Source organism: Sphaerodactylus townsendi, linkage group LG01, assembly GCF_021028975.2.
Source record: "Sphaerodactylus townsendi isolate TG3544 linkage group LG01, MPM_Stown_v2.3, whole genome shotgun sequence".
Classification (NCBI taxonomy): domain Eukaryota; kingdom Metazoa; phylum Chordata; class Lepidosauria; order Squamata; family Sphaerodactylidae; genus Sphaerodactylus; species Sphaerodactylus townsendi.
In genome coordinates, this window is record NC_059425.1 from 50,758,615 (window position 1) to 50,777,877 (window position 19,263).

Genomic DNA, 19,263 nt, shown 5'->3' on the forward strand with positions numbered 1-19,263 from the left:
TAGGCTTACTTATGTCCAGAATAAAATAGTTTGAACCTCCCAATAACAACAGACAGAATGTGTGGAGCACACAGTGTGCACTCTTGCCATATGGATCTCAGTCTTTACTATGTAGGCTGCTACATTTGATTCAGGGGGCGAAACTTGATGATGGAATAAAGCTTTTATTGCATGGAATCAATTCTTGAAACAGTCTAACCCAGGCACTGCTCTGAACATTAGTATCCTACATGCAGTGGCATGAAAAAAGAGAAGAAGGAAGATTGTAAATGATCCTTATGATTTTTCATGTGTGGAACCATGTACTATGCTAATAATCATCAGAATGCATAGGACATCTGTTGAGAAGACTGATGGCAAAACTTGACCTTTAATCACAGCTGTATATTTTTTAGCTTGTTTTCAGGACTACAATTGCAGACTTTTCAAAACTACCTGGCAAATTGTTCCATTTCTTGTTTCTAAAATCCTTACTTCTCTCATTTTAGGGGTGTGGCATTTTTGGTAGGCAAGGATGCAAGGATAGCACCTAGTAGTTTCTAGTTTAAGGACCAAAGAAAGATAATTGGCATAGATATCTAGGGTAGGTCTCCAAGGAACATAAATTCAGTTCCTGGCTTACCTGTGCCTGTACTCACATTTGTGGTTGCAAAAGTTTGTTGGATTTGGGAAAAGGTATGGGTATAGCTACATAGCACTGCTATGAAGTTTATTGCTATGAAGCTTGAATGTTTTAAGTTGGGGCTGCTTAATAGTTGTCAAATAGTCGATATGCATTCTGGCAGATGTGTGGATCTGATATAAAAATTTATCCTTTCCCTTTTATTCTAGCACTTATTTTCCTACATGTAAAAGAGGAGGAGCAAGAGGAGTGCAATACTGAGGCAGCTGTACAACTGCTGCTGGAAGCTCAGGCAGTACATGGGAACTGTATTGCATCCCCAGGAATACCCCACCTCTTTGTTGGCATCCTGTTGTGTTGCCAGACTGGGAGCAGGAAACATGTTGCAGAGTCAAGGGAGATTTTTGCCTCTCTAGTCCATTCATGAGTTATACAAAAGAGGATGAGCTGGACCTAGTCAGATCTGATGCATTTCTTCAGCCTTCCTGGCTTGTTTGCTGTGATTTTCTGATTGATTGGGTCAAGATGGAATTCCTACTGTAATTTCTGATTGATCTTTGTCTGAGCATTTCTTCTTTCACATATCAGTCCATGGAGGAGATTATTGCTCTGGCGTGGAGTTCTTTGTTACAGTTTGAGCACAGAGTAGGGAGCATGTGGGGCACTCCTGAATTTTAAGAGGCAGAGAGGACCCAAATTGTCTTGTCACTGGGTCGAGCCAAATTCAACAGTGGGTTATGAAAACTTGGCAGGCCCAGTCTGTGCTGTGAGCCAGCCTTTTTCTAATTCTTACCTAATGGCGAAACTGGTTGGGCATCATGCCTTTTGCCTGGTTCTCTGTTGTCAGTCTACGGGAGTGATGGTGAACCTATGGCACGGGTGCCAGAGGTGGCACTCGGAGCCCTCTCTGTGGGCATGCGCACACAGAGTTCGTCATGTGGAGGGCGGAAAATCACACACACTTACATCTAGGCTGGCCTGGGCCACTGAGCACGACGTGCGCGCACCATGATGAGCAGAGAGGACTCAGCTGGTGGGCCTGGGGCCTGTGCTCCAGGTGGCTTCTGCCCAAGGGGGCGGGCACAGAGGAGGCAGAGATGGTACAGAGGCACAGAGTGGTGCACCCGGGACTTGCTGGGGGCTAGAGCAGGCTGGTCCCTGCTCGAGCAGGTAGGGCGGAGGAAGAGGGAGCAAACCATTTTTTCCTAAACTAAAACCTCAGCATTCAGGTTAAATTGCCGGGTTGGCACTTTGCAATAGATAAGTGGGGTTTGGGTTGCAATTTGGGCACTCAGTCTCAAAAAGGTTCGCCATCACTGGTCTGCCGGCTGATATGGACCTCTCTGCTTTTTGTTAAACGTTGTGGCCTCTGCTTTCACCTTGTTGTGCATGTTGAGTATCCCTCCCCCCCACACACACACACTTTTTTTTACTGCAAGCTCAATTGGATCTCTAGTTGAATGACATCTAGAAAATGTTTCCTTCACATGTTTCCTGGCCATTATTCTGGCATATTTATTTGTAAAGCACTTGGGATGTCATCCGTGCATTTTGTTCAGCCCCATAACCCATAGGTGAAATGTTATTCATTGTGCTTCAGCTGTATTCCCATTTACCAGTTAGTTTCTTTCAGTTTTAGAGTGTTAACTTGAATAAGGAAACATTCTGCAGTTGGCTTACTTTGGTTGAACGATAATTGAAGGTTTTTGTAAACCATCTATTTGCTTCTGCATAGGTGGTATTTATCTCTTGAGGAGTTCTTTAAAGAACGTTGCCATTTCCCATCATTGTGTAGTACTAAACCATGTTTCAGAAATTCAAGAATCTCTGTGTAATTTCTCTCTTTACTTTGAAGTGCTGTCTTGTTTTGCTGTCTACAAAAGAATGTGAAAAGATGTTCTTCTTTGCTACATACATAATTGTTTTCAATAGAAGATAGCCAAATACTTTTTTCAGTTTCTAAGCAAATCTCTCCAAAGCCTTTCACAGTGTAACCAGTATGTGGGCAACCTGTTAAGCATTAAATTGAGAACTTTATAGCGCTGGTTGGCTGCAGGATTTGAGCCCTTCGGGGGTACAGCGGTCTATCAAATCGAATAATTGGGCAGAAATGGGAGAGAGAATTTTTGCGGACATGTCAGTTTTCGAAAGCCTATTTAACGTATCCCATGCTTTCTGCAAGCTGCTTCTAAAAAACCATCCTGAGAGGTTCAAATGTCCTTAGATCCACAAAAATACCATAGCAGTTTCTTCACCTGTTAGAGTTATAGGTTTGTACTTCTTTCAAAAACGTGTAGACACAGCATAGGCTGAGGGTCTTCTGTTCAAACAAAATGTCAAGCAACCTAATGTGCATTCCCAATCTCTTGGGAATTAAAACAAAACCTATTCCCACATGGAGCTAAGAGCTGCAACTAGTGGAGGGTGGGGGGCGGGGGGGAAGGAAATTCTTCATGTTTGTATGCCTCTTCTTTTCATGAAACCGTGGCCTTTGTTTTTGTACCTCAAGACCGTAAATACACTAAAATATAAACCCTACAGGAAATGCAACAAAGTTTGCTAATATAAGTCAAACATACATTACTGGAGCGAATCAAAATATTGGTATACGAAGTATCTGTTTTATGACACACAGGTTAAGATTGCAAAGCTAAAAGACATGGTCCGCTCCTACAAATAAATATCAGTCCTTCCTTGAAATAGTAGCATCCAGCTAGAAAGACAGGAGTATGCTATCTCTGGTCAATTTCAGTGTTTTGTGGGATGCTGAACCCACTTCATCAGCCCTCCTCAATGTTGATGGTTGCCCAGATTGTTTCGGGACATTTTTTTCTGTTCCAGATTCCCGTGGCTCCTTCAGGCTAACTTGTGCTGTGCTCCAGAAACAATCTGGGTAGCCCTGTGGAGAGAAGAGCGTAGAGGTTCTCCTCGTCACTATGCATGGTTGGGTGGAACAATTCACTTGGGCAGTAAGAGTCAATTTCATCAGAAGCATTATGTGCCAAATGGCTGCATAAAAAGGAACAGCAAATCTGTATGAAAATATTGCTGAGCCAAAACACAAATGTATTCAATCGGATATACATTAAATATTTACACAGAAATATTTCATCCACTGCTACCTATTATATTTCTGGAACAAATTTATGTCTGTTGATGTTTGTCAACTGAAAGATATCATGTTATGGATATGACAGAGTGGGCTGTAGTCCACAAAAGCTTATACCACAATCTGTTTCTAGTTTTTGAGATGCCACTCTGTTTTTGTTGCAATAGACTAACAGGGCTACCTGCCTGGAACTATTATTTAGGATAGTTGATTTTTGGACTCCTTTACATCTCCTGAAAAAAACATGAAAGTAGGTTGTTTGTAAATAAAAGAGCCTCCTCCTCTTTTGTTGTCAAAAAAGAATGTTCAATAGAGAAATCATTTACTGCATACATTATTCTTTTTTTGTATTACGTTTTATTTTCTCAGCATCCACAATGTTAGCAAAATGAAGTACATTCTTGCTTTACAACTCCTGGTTCATCATAACAAAGCAAATAGGCTAAAAAAATCCAATCTTCCTTCAATAGGAGGGAGTCCTCTTCCTTCCCAACAGCAGCTTGTCTCCCTCCAATTGGTTACTCATACTGACAGCATGTCTGCTGAGAGGAGAAAGCTAAGAAGATAATTTTTTATCAAACTCTGTTGTGCAAATTCTTCAGTCAGCAAGAAAATGCACATCCATTTCCTCAAATAAATAGAAAGGTTTGCAGCTTTGAAATATCAAGACAAAAAACAACATTCACTTACCTATGTGTGTAGCCTTTCTAGGCCCCGTGTTAAAATTGTTGCCTGGACTAGTGCTACGCTGTTTCTGTTGCTATTTCTCCTGTTAGAGTCATTAAATTGAATTTTCCCCTTCAGTTAGGAGTGCAGCTGGGTGTAAACATAAAATCATTTTTAAAGAAATCTGTGTCCCTCTCCCCCCCCGGCTAATGAAGATGTGTCTTCTGGAAATTATGTGTGAATATTGGGGGGCGCAGGTGCCTCTCACTGCCAAGAGGATGGGGATGGGGATGGGTCTTGAAAGGATCCTTCTGGGGAGGACATACTGTATTCTCCAAGTTCCCTGCCTGATCTGAAAGCCGAGACCAAATTGATAACACATGGAAGAGAATAGATGGTGGAATGGGCTATGCCATGTCAGAGTAGAGAAAGGCAGGGCATAGAGTTCTCAATTTCTTGGCTGGGTTGGGTAGCACCAGGCCGTATCCAGACCAGACCCATTTATTCATCTATATTAAATTATTGCAATTTGCAGTTTTTTATATTCTAAAAACCATATGCCATCAACAATCTTGTGGTTCTAAAAATATAATTTTTTCACTTGTAATCGTTTGAATCAAAGAAAAAAGAACTTTGTAAGAGGAAAAGAAAGATGTCATGAATTCCCTCCCTGAGGCAATTAGAATAAATGTTTCATTTGTGTATGAAAGGAGATTTATCCTCTCCTTTTCCTCACAACTATGTTGTGAAGTAGGTTAGGCTGAGAGTCACATAGGGAGTTGAGTGGCTCAGAGCGGATTGCAACTCTTGTCTTCCTAATCTTAGACCGACCCTCTAACAACTACACAGTTCACATGCAGTATGAATCTCAGAATCCAGAGTAAATACTGGCTTCTCAAATACTGTGGCTTGAAAACGTGGGAGCATTTGTTTGGATGAAGTAGGGTCCAAGACAGCAGAATCCTCTTTCTTTTCATATCTGGTGGGCCAGCTCCCTTGCCTCTAACATATATAGATGCACAGAGACAAAAATAAGTCTGTGATAGATCTACAATGTAATAGTTTCTTTCATTGCAGAAATGAGAATTCTCAAGTATTTTAGTAATTTTCAGAGTATTACTATGGAAGTTCCAGTTTATTGAATACGATTGTACTTACTATTCAGTTTTATAGTCCAGCTTCAGTTATAGTGAGGCTTGATGGGAGATTTACAGGATGAACTTGCAGTTCATACCCTTCTCAAATAAAATCTTAGTTCTGTTTGATACATTTGTATTGTTGCCAACCTGGCCCCAAAGAATGCGAGATTGTAAATGAGGGAAAGGAACATTCATTGTGCCAACTGTTGTTATAAATATTTTTGCCAGAGCTGTAGGATTTTAGGAGATTTCTTACCCAAAAATCCATACCCAGGTTCATCCTAAAAATGTTAATGCTGTTCTGCACTTCGTAAAACACTGACTTCTTCTATTGCTGGAGTGCATGTGCTAGCTTTACAACATTTCTTCTTCTCCCCCCCCCACCCCCCCGTAGTGCTTTTTTTGGAACTTATCACATCTTCAGTCACTTATTTGAGGTGTTGTGTGTGAGGCGGATTCTGCATGGGCCAAAAACAGCGGTGTGAAAACGGTGTGAAAATGATGTAAAATGGTTTAAAACGGTGTGAAAGGGTTTACACCATTTTCAAACTGCTGTTTTTGGCCCATGCGGAATCCGCCTTAGTTTACAGTTCCACGGGTCTCAATGCACATTTAATGTAATATTCAAGGAAGTTATTACTGGTTTTTAAATAGTGGGAATAAAAAACAGCATATTTAAACTTGTGTTCTATGCCAAGCCAATAAGGAAGTTGATTTGGACCCGTTTTGTAAAATGCAAAAATTTGTAGATGACTCCTTTTTAATTTTGCTTTTGTTTAACTTCTCCTTTCAGAGCAAAACAATGATGTGCAAAGGGCTGACTGCATTTGGACTAAAATGCAAGAAGAAAATGTCATCCCGCGTGAAAGAACCTTGAGGTTGCTAGCAGATATTCTTAAAGCAAATAATCAGGAAGTTCCTTTTGATGTGCCTGAGGTATATTTCACTACTGAAGTTTCATGGTGGAATAATTGCATTAAACAATATGCCTTGTTACTCTGAATGCTAAGAGGGAACTTAACGGGAAGATAACAGTGTTAGTGTCAACTACTTTTTTTAGGCTTGGTTTGATGAGGATGTCTGTCCTCCCCCTTCGTCCTCTTTGCAACCTTCTGAACCATCTTCTGATCCTCAGAAACAAATATTCATACTCTGCAAAAAGGGTAAAGTTGAAGGTAAGTGAATTATAATTCTTCCTTTTTAAAAAAAGAAATGTATTCACTCTTTTAATACAAACTGGGTACACCTGCGATCTCTACCAAATAGCATATGCTCTGTTGTCTGACACTGCTGTAGAAACTGTTCCCTGGCTTGTATTTCTTCTAGTGTTGAATCTAAAAGTACTCTATAGTAATGGCTAATGTACATAGTGTGACTATTATTTTCTGTAATAGGAAAGTCCCCTTTCCCCATTTTGATTAACTCTGAAGAGAGTACACTTGAGTTTGCTGATACATTCTAGCAGGAGGATAGGTATCTTTCCTACTGGATATCTACTGGATAAATTAATTATTTCTCCTTTGGTATTAAATAAGCATCGTTGGGGGGAAAAGAAGAATCACTAATGACTGCTTTTATGACCATAATAGTCATTCTGTTCATACCTTGCAGGCATGTGGTTGTACCTGGAAATTTGACAAACTTGGATAGTGGTGCTGGGGGGGTGGGGGGGAGAAGAGGGAGAAGAATCCTGAAGTTTAGAAAAGTCACATTGAAAGTGAATACATGTGAAGACGATGATTTCATGCAGTACATTATGTTCTCAAAAGATATTCCCAAAGTGATGGAAATAAGCATAAGCATAAGCATAAGCATTTTATTGTCATTGTGCACGCACAACGAAATTTACAGCAGCATTCCTCGATGCACACAATTTCAGACTCATACAATTTCAGACTCATGCAATTTCAGACTCATACATCATCATCCTCCACCCATCCCTACATAGCCCCAAATACATCAATATGAAGCAGCGGAGTTTAGCATAGCCACAGCTCTAGAGTAGAAACAGAACAGAACAGATTCAAAAACCAACCTGAAATCCATCCAGCTCACAGTTGGATATTCAGTTCTCAACTGAACATTATCTCCCCAACTTCTCCTTTTCATGAGGGGATTACTAACTAACTGGAACATCTCTCAATAATAGCCATGAGATCATCATACCCTCACAATTGTCCTGCTCCTAGAAGCATTCCCTCCCCAAACAGTGGCCATAAAACCCTTAACACTGTCCAGCAACAATGCAAGGCTCATAAGGTTAAGTTACTTTACAGGCAAAATCTACTGTAACTCCCCGTGGTTTGTCTGAGAGCGCATCCTGAATTGCTGACCTAAAATATGAAATGAAATTACTAACCTAAAACGTAAGCTTTGTGGATGTATAAAGAAAACTTAAGTACTTGCATGTGAATGTTTAAAATTAATGAATATCTTCGATATGTAACAGTATTTGAATAGTGCCTTTCCCATAATTACATGAATATTAGTGAGTCCATTGTTCTTGAAGGTACCCTAGTTCAGATACAGAGGATTTGTAGAACTCGCATTACTAAGAATATGCTGTTGTCATCCAAGTTTCTCATTTATTCTTTTTTTTGATCAGATTCAGATTTGTCATGGTCTGAGATCAACAGAAAATTCCTAAGTCTTACAGTAGACACTCTAAACACCACAGCACAAAATTTAGCAACTTGCCTTGAAATCTTAGGCTGTCTCTTGATCTATAAATACATTTTCAAAAACAGACTCAAGTGAGCTAACAGTTGCATATGCAAAGTATGTAGGATCTCACATTCTACAGTAGCGGACGCTTGTATTTCAGATGCTAAATTTTTTCAACATTTCTTTGAGTGAAATTAGGAAACTCAGTAATTTTTTCTAGATATAGAAAAAAAATTAGGTGTATATGTTTCAGTTTCTACAGGATGTTTACAGCAGCATCGTCTTGTTTCAGAAAAGTAAATGACTGAAAAGTGTGGTTACTTTTTTTCTTTTTTTCTTTTTTGGTAACGTCTTTTCACAAACTGACAGTTATTGTGAATGTGTGAAATAAAACTGTTAATCAGTCAAATAAATGCAGCTTTAGTTTACTTGTTAAATATCTGTATATTTGTAAATTGTATGTTTTTATGTAAATCTTGTCGTAGCCAAATAATTTGATTTCCAAATACTGAAAACACTGCCTATATTTGCTGCCATGCCACTTTGATACAATATCAAACATTGTAATTCCTTACCTGAGAATTAGGAATAGCATTAACATCCTATGCAATATGTTTACAAAACAAGTGGCATAATCATGGGCATGCTGATGAATTTAAAAAGGGAAATGTGTAGATGGTTGAGGCATACATTGTTAAAGTCATTACTGGCAGTAGCAGCGCACATTTTACATATATGTATGTGTTTTAAACTGTGAAGTTACATTTAAGTTACTGAACATTTAGGGGGGAATTCTGTATTTTTAAGAACAATTACACAGAAAAGAACATTTACTTCAGCTCAGAAAACAAGCAGTTTCTTAAATATAGCTTTGGACTCTTAGATACTTGATAAAGAGGAATAGATTTCTAATGCTGTTGTTTAGAATGTTTTTCTGTGGCCTTTCATTACCTACTGACACATCAGTTTTTAAAAAATTCTTGTTGCAGAAGCATACAACATTTTACTAGAGGCACAAAAGGAAGATATTACGTTTGATTCCCATGGTTATTCCCATCTTATAAAAGCTCTGCTGAGTGAGGGTTTTCTTGAAAAAGCCCTCAAAGTAAAAAGCATGTAAGTCTTATATCTGTACCTTTGTAACCTTCCATAAAAACTATTACATACTTTCATTTTCAGGTAAATGTTTCATTTTCCTAATAGGAAAAATGGTCTTGCTTGAGGACAGCATAATGGATGGGTATTTCCAATGTACTGTATGTCATAAGTCAAAAAGAGAGTGGCACTCTCGGGTCATTTTGTAGCTAATGGTGCATCCCAGCACAGCCACCCACTTGGTACATTTAACGATTTAGCAAATGCACGCACCATCTAAACACCATTCACTTTATATGGCTGGTTCGTCCTTAAGGTCCAAACACCAGAAATGAAACACTGCAACAGTGGCTTTTTAGTGAGTCTGTTGACAGAGTGGTGTGAGTAGAAAATCAGATTTAGTGAACTGGTTATAAAATTCTACCTTCGGCATAACTATGAATCCCTTGTCATGTATGTCATTCACTACAGAAAAATCCCTCAGAAATCTAGTTGTACTAGGGTAGTTGATTAAATATGTGATTGTATGACTGCAGAAATAGTTCCTGTGTAATAATTCTAAATCTTTATAATTTATTAACTGCTTGATGGTTTTGGAACAAGGCTAGCAGATTTTACCCCATAAATTATATTATAAAATGGTCATAAATGGAGCAGAGGTTTTCCTCTACACAGAGGTTTATAGATCATCGTGGCTGTACAAGTTTAGTGCACACTAGATTCTAAAGAATATTGCAAGTACTATCTGTACTATCTGAGGTACTATGAATATCAAGAAAGATTACTTCTGCAGCATGTGGCATGAACTGATGCAAATATTTGTGCTGCACAGGGTGCAGAGAAGAACAATTACATTTGTTGTACAAAGTGTGTATTGCACATGTAGGCCAGAATTCTTTGGATACCTTGTAATTTCCCTCACACAAGATCCAGTGCAAATTGCTTACTAAAGATAAAACAGCTATCACATGTAAACTATTTACTTCATTACACCTTACATTACTTATTCTAGATCTGTGGTGGCAAACCTTTGGCACTCCAGATGTTATGGACTACAATTCCCATCAGCCCCTGCCAGCATGGCCAATTGACCATGCTGGCAGGGGCTGATGAGAATTGTAGTCCATAACATCTGGAGTGCCAAAGGTTCGCCACCACTGCTCTAGGCAATAGATAGCCACAAGGGTTTGATTGATTTACCATAACTATTTAAATAACATTATAATTGAATCTGTTAGTCTAGGGAAAAGAGATCTGATAGCATTCTGGCTGTTCTTGAATAATGTATCAGGCCATTTTTAACTTCATTTGATCTAATAGGACAGTTTCAGCCCTATCAGACAGGCTACCCAGTAGTAGAAGAGAGGAAAGACAGAGCCAGGGAAGCTCTTTCCATGGGCCTGCCTGACCCCACTGACCCATCCTCCCATTAATAACTAGCCGTTCTGTGGAAAAGGAAGCAAAAGGCAGTGAACGCTCTTCCTATTTTCACCAGTTTATATTTGATAGCTTGTCGGGGGGGGGGGGTTGCTTTTGGTTTTGTGAAATGAATAGCTGTAAAATCAGTAATAAATTGACAGTCCAGAGTCTGCAAGCAAACTCAGTACTCAGAGGAATTAAAACTTCTTATTAGCATTATGAATATTGAAAGCATTTTGATTTCCTGTGACTACCGTGGTGGACTTGAAAAATATTATACTGTTCATAAAGTAGAAGGATTCTGCACATTAGAGTCACTGGTGACCCATATCAGTGCAGTAGCCTCTGTGGACATAGCTGGGAATAATGAATGTTACAGTAGATCCAGGATTGCACATGTAAGCACATGCATGTCAAAATGGTAAACATCAGCAGTCGTAAAACGAGAAAATCAGCAAGTAAAATAATCAGCACTGGGAGGAAATGGGGTTTTTCCTTAATTTAAAAACATATTGAAATAAAAGCAGTTTATCCTGACATTGGAAGACAACAAGTGATGGCACAATTTTAAAGGGGAAAGATAAATGTAATTCTGTAGCTGGGGTAACGCTCCTGAGAAGGCTTCACGGCCATCTGTTTTATCTCTGAAGGAATGTGGATACAAACTGCATTGTCTTTGCAAGTATACAAGGGAGTCTATAGGTCTTCCCTGTACCTCTTTGCCTGACCTTGTAATAATATATTTCCTTGTTGTACAGGAGAGACCAAATTAATAGGAATTGTTTTTCTACATGTAAACATTTAAGAAAAGTCAAGTTTTTTGATGCTTATTGCCAACCAAGGGTCTTTCTTCTAGAATTCTAATAACTTTTAGGTATGGTTCTAAAATAGAAACTAGAAGTATTGGAATGAGGGATTAGTTCTGTAATAGTAGGTAACATCTATTTAATCACACTGAAGATTGGAAGATTGGAGAAAGTAAATCCTTTGTTACATGTAATTTACAGTCTCATGCATGAATTGTTGACTTAAGGGCTTTGACAGATGGGACAAAGAAAAAAAGCGGAACTGAGCAATGGGCGCTTAGGCAGGGATTAAGGGGATTGGTTGGGAGAGTAAGAAAATCCTGAGTCCAATGACTGCATTTGTGGGCCCCAGAGGCTGAAAGTGACTGAGAGGATAGTCATATTGTGTACTCAATGAAGGATTTTCTTGGGATTGAGGAGAATGATTTAGCAATGACCCTGCTTACCTCCCAATCCGCTCAACTCATAAGTTCAAGTAGGTAGGCTGCTCAGTTGTTTGCCACAAGATGATCACTGCGGTTTATCTTGATTGTTGATATGACGAATGGCAGCCGTGCACATGCTCATGAGACTGGAGATTTTCTATGAACCTTGTAAAGTTATCCTGATATATTAAAATTTCATTAGGAATGGTGAGGGCATTTGGAGGCACAAAAAGAAAGGAATTTTTTTTTTGGTAGTCTTCTCTGAATATATATTTCTTGAAAGGTTTTAACATATATTATTAAAGCCAAGTCCTCTTTGCAGCTATAGACCTGTGAAGATTTTTTTTTTTGCATTGTAAGGGATATAGAACTGATGAGCTGAAATTTCATTTTAAGTTGGCAAACGAAATATGTCGAGTTTTTAAAAACCTGTATACATCTAGGTGACAGAAATTTGAAAATTAAATCAGCCAAATGATACGGTGTTGGTTCATAATATCCCTTTAGTTTATATTTAAAATATACAGTGCTGAAAATAAATGTTTCATTTTTTATTGTGGAAAGAATAGTTTTACATTTTATAATTATGGTGACTGTTTTAAAAAGAAGAAAAAGTATCCCGCTTAGGATACAGCAGAACAATGCAGAGCGTGCAGTTATTTTCGTCATCTAATATGTCAGCATTCAAGAATCTGAACTGATTGTTTAAAAAAAAATCTTGTACTTTGTTTCTTTTGTTGCTCGTTTCCAACTTTGTCATCTGTCAGAATGCACAAAAAAATTATCCTTCTATAACCATTGACAGGATAACACAAAAGCTGTCTCCAGGTCGATATTTTGCAGCAATATTTTTAACATACGAACAGTAGTTTTTATAATTTCACCTTGGTGCTCAACCATTTATTATCGTATCAGAAGCATGTCAGTAATTCCTTTCTAAATGTCTGCTTCTTTTAGTGCTGAGACCCACATCAAGGGCTTCGTGCTGAACGATGCTGCCAGCAGCCTCCTCATCATAACGCAAGTTAGGCGGGATTATTTGAAAGGTATGTCACAATGCTTGACCTTTACGTCACATTAATGCCTCTGCAGATTTTTCTTGTAACGCCCTTCGAATACTTGGATAAAGGAGTCCATTTAGCAAATTACCTGCTTATCAAGCGCCTTTTGTGGTAGCTGAGAGACGTAAATTACTGTACATGCATTTATAATACAGCTTGAATATGAATGTACTTGTCATTTGACCACTTAGTCCAGTTTCCGTTCCATTTAACACAAGATGGGTTTTCTTAAGATGAATCACAGCTCTTCAGACATGCAAAATTTGTGCTCCAGAACGAGAGAAAGTACAGGCTTTCAAGTGCGTTAAAATTCACAGCACAAGTCATTTTGCTTTGGAAATTAACATACTTTAGAGCATCTGAAACAATTCCCAGCAGTTTCTTCCTGCACATTGTGTTGGTAGTGCAAGATATCAAGTGAGTTAAATTGAGTGTTAAATGTGCACGGTTGTGCACTAAATGATTATAATATTGATTTAAAAAAACCTTAATCTAATACTTTTAATAGTTTGCAATACCGATAGTAATGAAACATACATTGTGCTTTTCTGCTTCTTTTAATCTAATATTGTGGGCAACAAAAGTTTTGGGTGATTAAAATAAATGCCTTGGGAATGCAGCAGTGGACAACTTTTAGTGTTGGTCTAAGTTCTTCTTTGCCACACATGTTGCTTTGCTGCTGCAGAGAAGGGACAGTGATGGTTTTAGCGGAACAAAGCGGTGCTACTGAAATCCAAGTCATTACAGCATTACCTACAGCACTTGTAGAAATCTCATCCCTTAAAATGGTTTTGTACAGTTAAGACACAGTTACTTTTGAAATAAATGCTGCTTGATTCGCATTTTGTTCTATAATATTGTTCTAGGCAAAGTTCTAACATTTCAGATGCCATTTTAAAAAAAAAACATTGTTTTAGGCAGTGGTCTACTTTCCAGATATTTAGTATTGTTACTTCGCTGTCAGCAAATGTATCAGTGGCAAAATAATGCAATTTTGACACCAAAGAGAGGAATGTTTGTTTACAAAACAAACATTTGGACATGTAAAACAAACATTTGGACATGTATGCACAGTTCTGTCTTATCTGCTCAATTTGCATCCCATTCAGTTGGTATTCTCCCTCTGGGTCTAAAGTTTTACCAAAGGGCTTGAATTAGTGACTCAAGGTCATGTTGGGGATGTCTGGTAAAATTCTGAGCATTGGTAAATTTAAATCCTGTCCTTTATGACTTAATTCCAGTAATTACAATCTTGACTTGAACCACAACAAGTCGGCTGGAGATACAACACTTCCACATTCCACTGAGTAGTCATATCTGTTTGCGGGTTCTCTTTCCTTTTGTTCCTCTTGCTGCCCGATGGCTCCTTTTCAATAGAGCATCACAGTCTCTAACTTCATCACCTCCCCTCCCTTCATTCTCAATGTTGACAGCACCTCTCGTTCCATCACCCAGATTTGTACCCTTACATCTGTTGTGACCCACTGGACTTGCCAAAAGCTTGAGTCAAAAGAATGGTTTGGGTCACATGTTTGGTTTTTATTTCAAAAACTTTAAAAAAAATTGTCAGAGGCCTTCAATTCAAAAGACTCCTGGGGTAAACTTGTGGTGCAGAGTATGTCCTTAGCCCTGAGTGTCATCATTACTCAATACTACCAGATATGGTGCCCTAAGAACAGAAATGGCTGCCTAGAACTGCTCCTTGATCCCATTCTGCCTTGGAATTCAAGGTCACCTGAGGCCACCTTGGGCATTCTTAGGTCCATTCCTTCCAGCAGCTGAAATAACAAGATGCTGCTAGTGAACTGATCCACTCCTGCTTACATTATCTTGGCTTTGCATTGAACCTGTGTTCAGGGGGCTGAATCCAAGTGTGTTTTGGCATTCATGTTTGACTTTCCTCCAATATAGCTATAACTCCCACATTCTGATTTACCCTCTGAATTTGCTCCAACACATTTAGATATGGCCAGAAGAACAAGTCTTTGGCTACATCTTCTGAGTCTCCCTCGCTAACTTTGCATGAATTTCTCTTATACTTATCTGCCTAGGAGATTCTGTATTCTTTAGATGATCTGAGATGGTCTTGGCATCTGCTCTGCATCTCACACATTATGGAGGCCTTGCCCAGTATCATGGAAAACACATTCAAATAATATGTAGGGTGTTAGCAAGGTTGATTGCCAATATATAAAACTTGACAGATTATAAAAGGAAGTTGGATGAGCTAGCAGCAATTTTGTAGCTGCATCTGCCACTGACTCAAAAAGATTGGGGAAGCTGGTTTTATAATGATGCGTTCCTCAGCCCCTTCTGTAGTAAAAATTAATTTGTGACATAACCCAAAGTCCAGTTGTGAAAATTTGGAATGTAAAACTTTCCTCTGCCATATGGATCTGCCTGTCAATGGAGGTCTTCCTTTGAGAGTGTTTGCTGGATGCTGTTAGCCTGAGAAGCTTAGGTAGGTAGCTACCAGAACAAGGACCGTTTTTGTGGCCTTATACGTATTCCTTTACTGATACTGTATCTTAGACACTACGTTGAAATTGTCTTGCTCACGCAAGCCTTTAATAATATTTCATATGAACTGATTCTTTTCTGTACTATTGTTGCATATGCTTTTTTATTTTACTTTTAGAACTGCTTTGTATTTAAATATACTCCAACTACTAAGTAAAGTGGCGATACGCTTTGGAGAGAGGGATGTGTTTTTAAAAAAATAATTAAAAAGTCATGTAGGGGTTTTACATTGGGAAGCTCTCATCCTAAGAACTAAAAGCTGACTGAGGCTGAGTATGAGCCACATGAAACTGAAAAAAAAACAACCCAGCTATCCATAGGCTATATTCACATGCAGTGACAAACCACGATTGGCTTCCTTATGGGAACATGGCTGGGAAATCTCTGTACATATCCTTCATTTTTATATGACCATGAAATTTGCCCCATAGTTTTGGCAGGCTTGCTCTTGGTTCTCCAGACATGGATTCTAAACCTACCTGGTATGGTCAAAACTAATGTGATTTGGACAAAACAACAAGTTATGGTTTGTCACTGAAATGTTTAATTCCTAGCCAGGAAAAGAGGGGTAGGGAGCAGACATTTCCTCATTTCCATGATACCAAACCTTGGTTTTGTCCTTGTATGTGTAGCATGTATATGATAGGTTTCTTTATGTGTTGCTTAGAAGAACCTCACCTTTTTTTCACTGAAGAAGGCTCAGGATACTTTTTCTTTCTCCTGATCATTAAATATAAACTTATGTGATGTTATATGAGGACTAACGTTTGTTTCTGAACTGAGAGCTTTCCTTTTGTTCTCCATGTTCTCTTAAATAGATGCATTGTCTTCTCTCACGACCCTTCTTAAAAGAGATGGAGTGCCCAATCCACTCGCCATTACACGTCTTGTTCAGGCTTTGGCTCAGAAGGGAGATCTGGAAAGCATCTGCGCAGTTGAGAAAATGATGGGAAGCCTCAGCAGTTCTATTAAATTGTCACATATGCTTTTCATCAATAATACCGTATTGGCTCACATCAAAAAGTAAGCCCCTTCTAGTGGATACTGCTTCTCATTTTACTAGCCAGAAAAGCGACAATATGGTGATCTTGTTTTCTTGGCATGCAAATAATCTTCCTTTTTATTATAGTTAAATGGATGCTAAAATAACTACCATTGAGATTTCTTATCCAGGAAACAGTAGAGATTGGAGGAAATGCAGAAGCTGGCAGGTTATTACTGGATAAGTGAACTTTGAGTAGGCTAATGATGTCATACACGTACTTTTATCAAGTTCTGCCTACCTAAACAGAGTCCCATCTTAAGCTGATGCCTGCAATGACTTGCCACTGTTCTAATTCACAGCACGATGCAGACTTCACAAACCCAGTGGAAGTGGGTTTTTTTCTTTTTGCTTCACTGAGGTTTTTCTCTTCAGAAATGTTAGCATTACATTTGTGGCTCACCCGTCCATATAAGTAGGAGACCTGTGTGATTTTTCAGAATTATAAACGCATGTGTAGCACTTGCGGAATCTCCCTAACTTGAGAAGGAAGGTGAGAGCTACCATAAATTTTATAAAAAAATCTTTGGAAACCTTCTTTTTTTAAAAAAATACATAAAATGCGAACACATTAAAGCATATACCAATTACTTGATTGCCATTCTTTAAAATAAATCCCAAGTACAAGCCATACAGTTTTCCTATGGAAACTTTTTAAATGAAACTTCATTTGCTTTTTATATTAGGACTATATGACTTTTTCTCTGACCAACATTCTCTAACATGATTTTCAGTATTATTTGAAAGCCGGGGTCCCCAAAGGGGTGCCCATGGGTGTCATGACATTTGCTGACACCTTCCCTGATGCCCGCCAAGTGTTTTCAGAAAGTGGGTGGCGCTCTTGCTCCAGCGTGGTTTCTGATTATCCATTGAATATCTGATTGGTTTTGCAATTAAAATAACATTGCTTTAACTGCTGCTCACAGCACAGTTTGGTTTTATTCTGTCTCTTAGGCGGACTCCGCATGGGCCAATAACAACGGTGTGAAAATGGTGTGAAATGGTGTAAAAGGGTTTACACTTTTTTCACACCGCTGGTTTTGGCCCATGCAGAATCCACCTATCTCTTCTTATTGTATATTTAAATTATCTGCTCTCTCCTGGATTGAACTTCCCCTGCGTTGGCATCTAACTGCCTCCTGTGGCAGCCATTCTTTGGCTGTGCCCACTTCCTTGTGTTAGAATTCCAAAGGTGCCCCCAGATTCAATAAGACTAAGTACCCTGCTGTAAGCAATAGCTTCTCCTCCTGTCCCCTTCTCAGTGTATTAAAGTCTTCTGCATTATATGTTTAATTGTAGTTATTTGTCCACATTTCCTTTTTATCAACAAGTACCCTGCTAACTCCTGAGGAGGGAATACTGCTTTCTTTTGGAGTATGAATTAACAATTCATACTATGAATTAACTATTACTTCCAGATTATCACAAAACTGTAACAAGCGTCAGTCCCTTAAGAACATATACCTGTTAAAATATTATCTTCATGAAAAATATTTTGTTCATATTACTTTTATCACAGGCGAAATAAACTCTTTTATTTCTTATGATAGCAAGTACTTTCTACTGCATTTACTCTCTTATGGTGCATAACTCCAAAGCAAGTATGTGTAGTAGACAAAGCGGTTAAATATCTCACATTGAATATGGCTGTGTTTGCATCCAAAAAGACAGCTATGAAAAATTCAAGAAAATATTTAATATTATAAAATTACTCTTTGGGTCTTCTGTATTAATTATTCAGGTGCTATCTCTTGATGTTTTGTTTTTGCCCTTTTATTATTTCAAAGAACTAACCAGCAGTCATCTTTGTTCTGTTAAGTAAGGTAAAAAAGGGCAACATTTATGTCAGAGTTAGTCAGTCATCTAGCGGGTCATAGTTTGGTTGGAAAGAAACAGAGTTAGTGCCGACTTTACCCACTCAGCCATACATTTGTTTCACTTTGTGTTGTGACAGTATCTGCATGAATGGAGTCATGGGTACTTTTAACATTGCTCCTATGTGTAATATTAATGTAGTGATAAAATAAAACATTCATGCACCTGCTTTATTGATTTAGGATTAGGATGTTTCTTTTTCTCCTCTAGTAATAACCTTGATGCTGCCGTAGAATACCTTGAGCCTCTTTTCACCTCTGGAAAGCTGAGCTCTGATACATCGAGTTCAAGCATCAGCTATGTGTTTAGAAAGCTGATTGAAGAAAAACTGGAACCAGCTTTGGAGAGATGTAAGTCAGTCATGCAAGTCAGTCAACAAGAATTGTTGAGGCTGCAGCTGAGTAGTGAAGCACATGTCTTGTATGCAGAAGGCCCCAGGTTCCGTTACTGGCATATTGAGCAAAGGATCTATGGTAGAAGTTGCTGAAATAGGTTCCTCCTATCAGTTGTCATTCTGGGGATCCAGACCATGGAGATGATCTTTGGTTCCTGTAGGAAGTCAAGTCCTCTTCAATAAAAGCTGTGTCCACGGCTAGTCTAGGAGATGTCTTCCATTCCCTCACTTGAGTCTGTCTTTTCTCCTGCTTCTTCGGTGGATGGTTGTAGATTCCAGGCCTGCTCTGCTAATCTGATTCTGCATCACACATTCAATTTTACTAGCCTATCCCTGCCCACGCATATTGTCTTGATAATTTGTGTCCATATAAGTTTCAACTAAAGCAACTTTTGTAAACCTTTCCAGTCTTCTCATTCTTATTTG

General features: G+C 38.6%; 1 protein-coding gene across 1 annotated transcript in view; it reads left to right on the forward strand.

Moving 5' to 3' along the window:
• Positions 1-19,263, forward strand: part of LRPPRC (leucine rich pentatricopeptide repeat containing) — a 127,791-nt gene that overhangs the window by 92,513 nt on the left and 16,015 nt on the right. The window contains exons 28-33 of the mRNA XM_048482994.1: positions 6,330-6,472; positions 6,597-6,711; positions 9,190-9,316; positions 12,903-12,991; positions 16,345-16,549; positions 18,654-18,793. Coding sequence (XP_048338951.1) covers positions 6,330-6,472; positions 6,597-6,711; positions 9,190-9,316; positions 12,903-12,991; positions 16,345-16,549; positions 18,654-18,793 — 819 coding nt within the window. The remainder of the gene's footprint in view (positions 1-6,329; positions 6,473-6,596; positions 6,712-9,189; positions 9,317-12,902; positions 12,992-16,344; positions 16,550-18,653; positions 18,794-19,263) is intronic.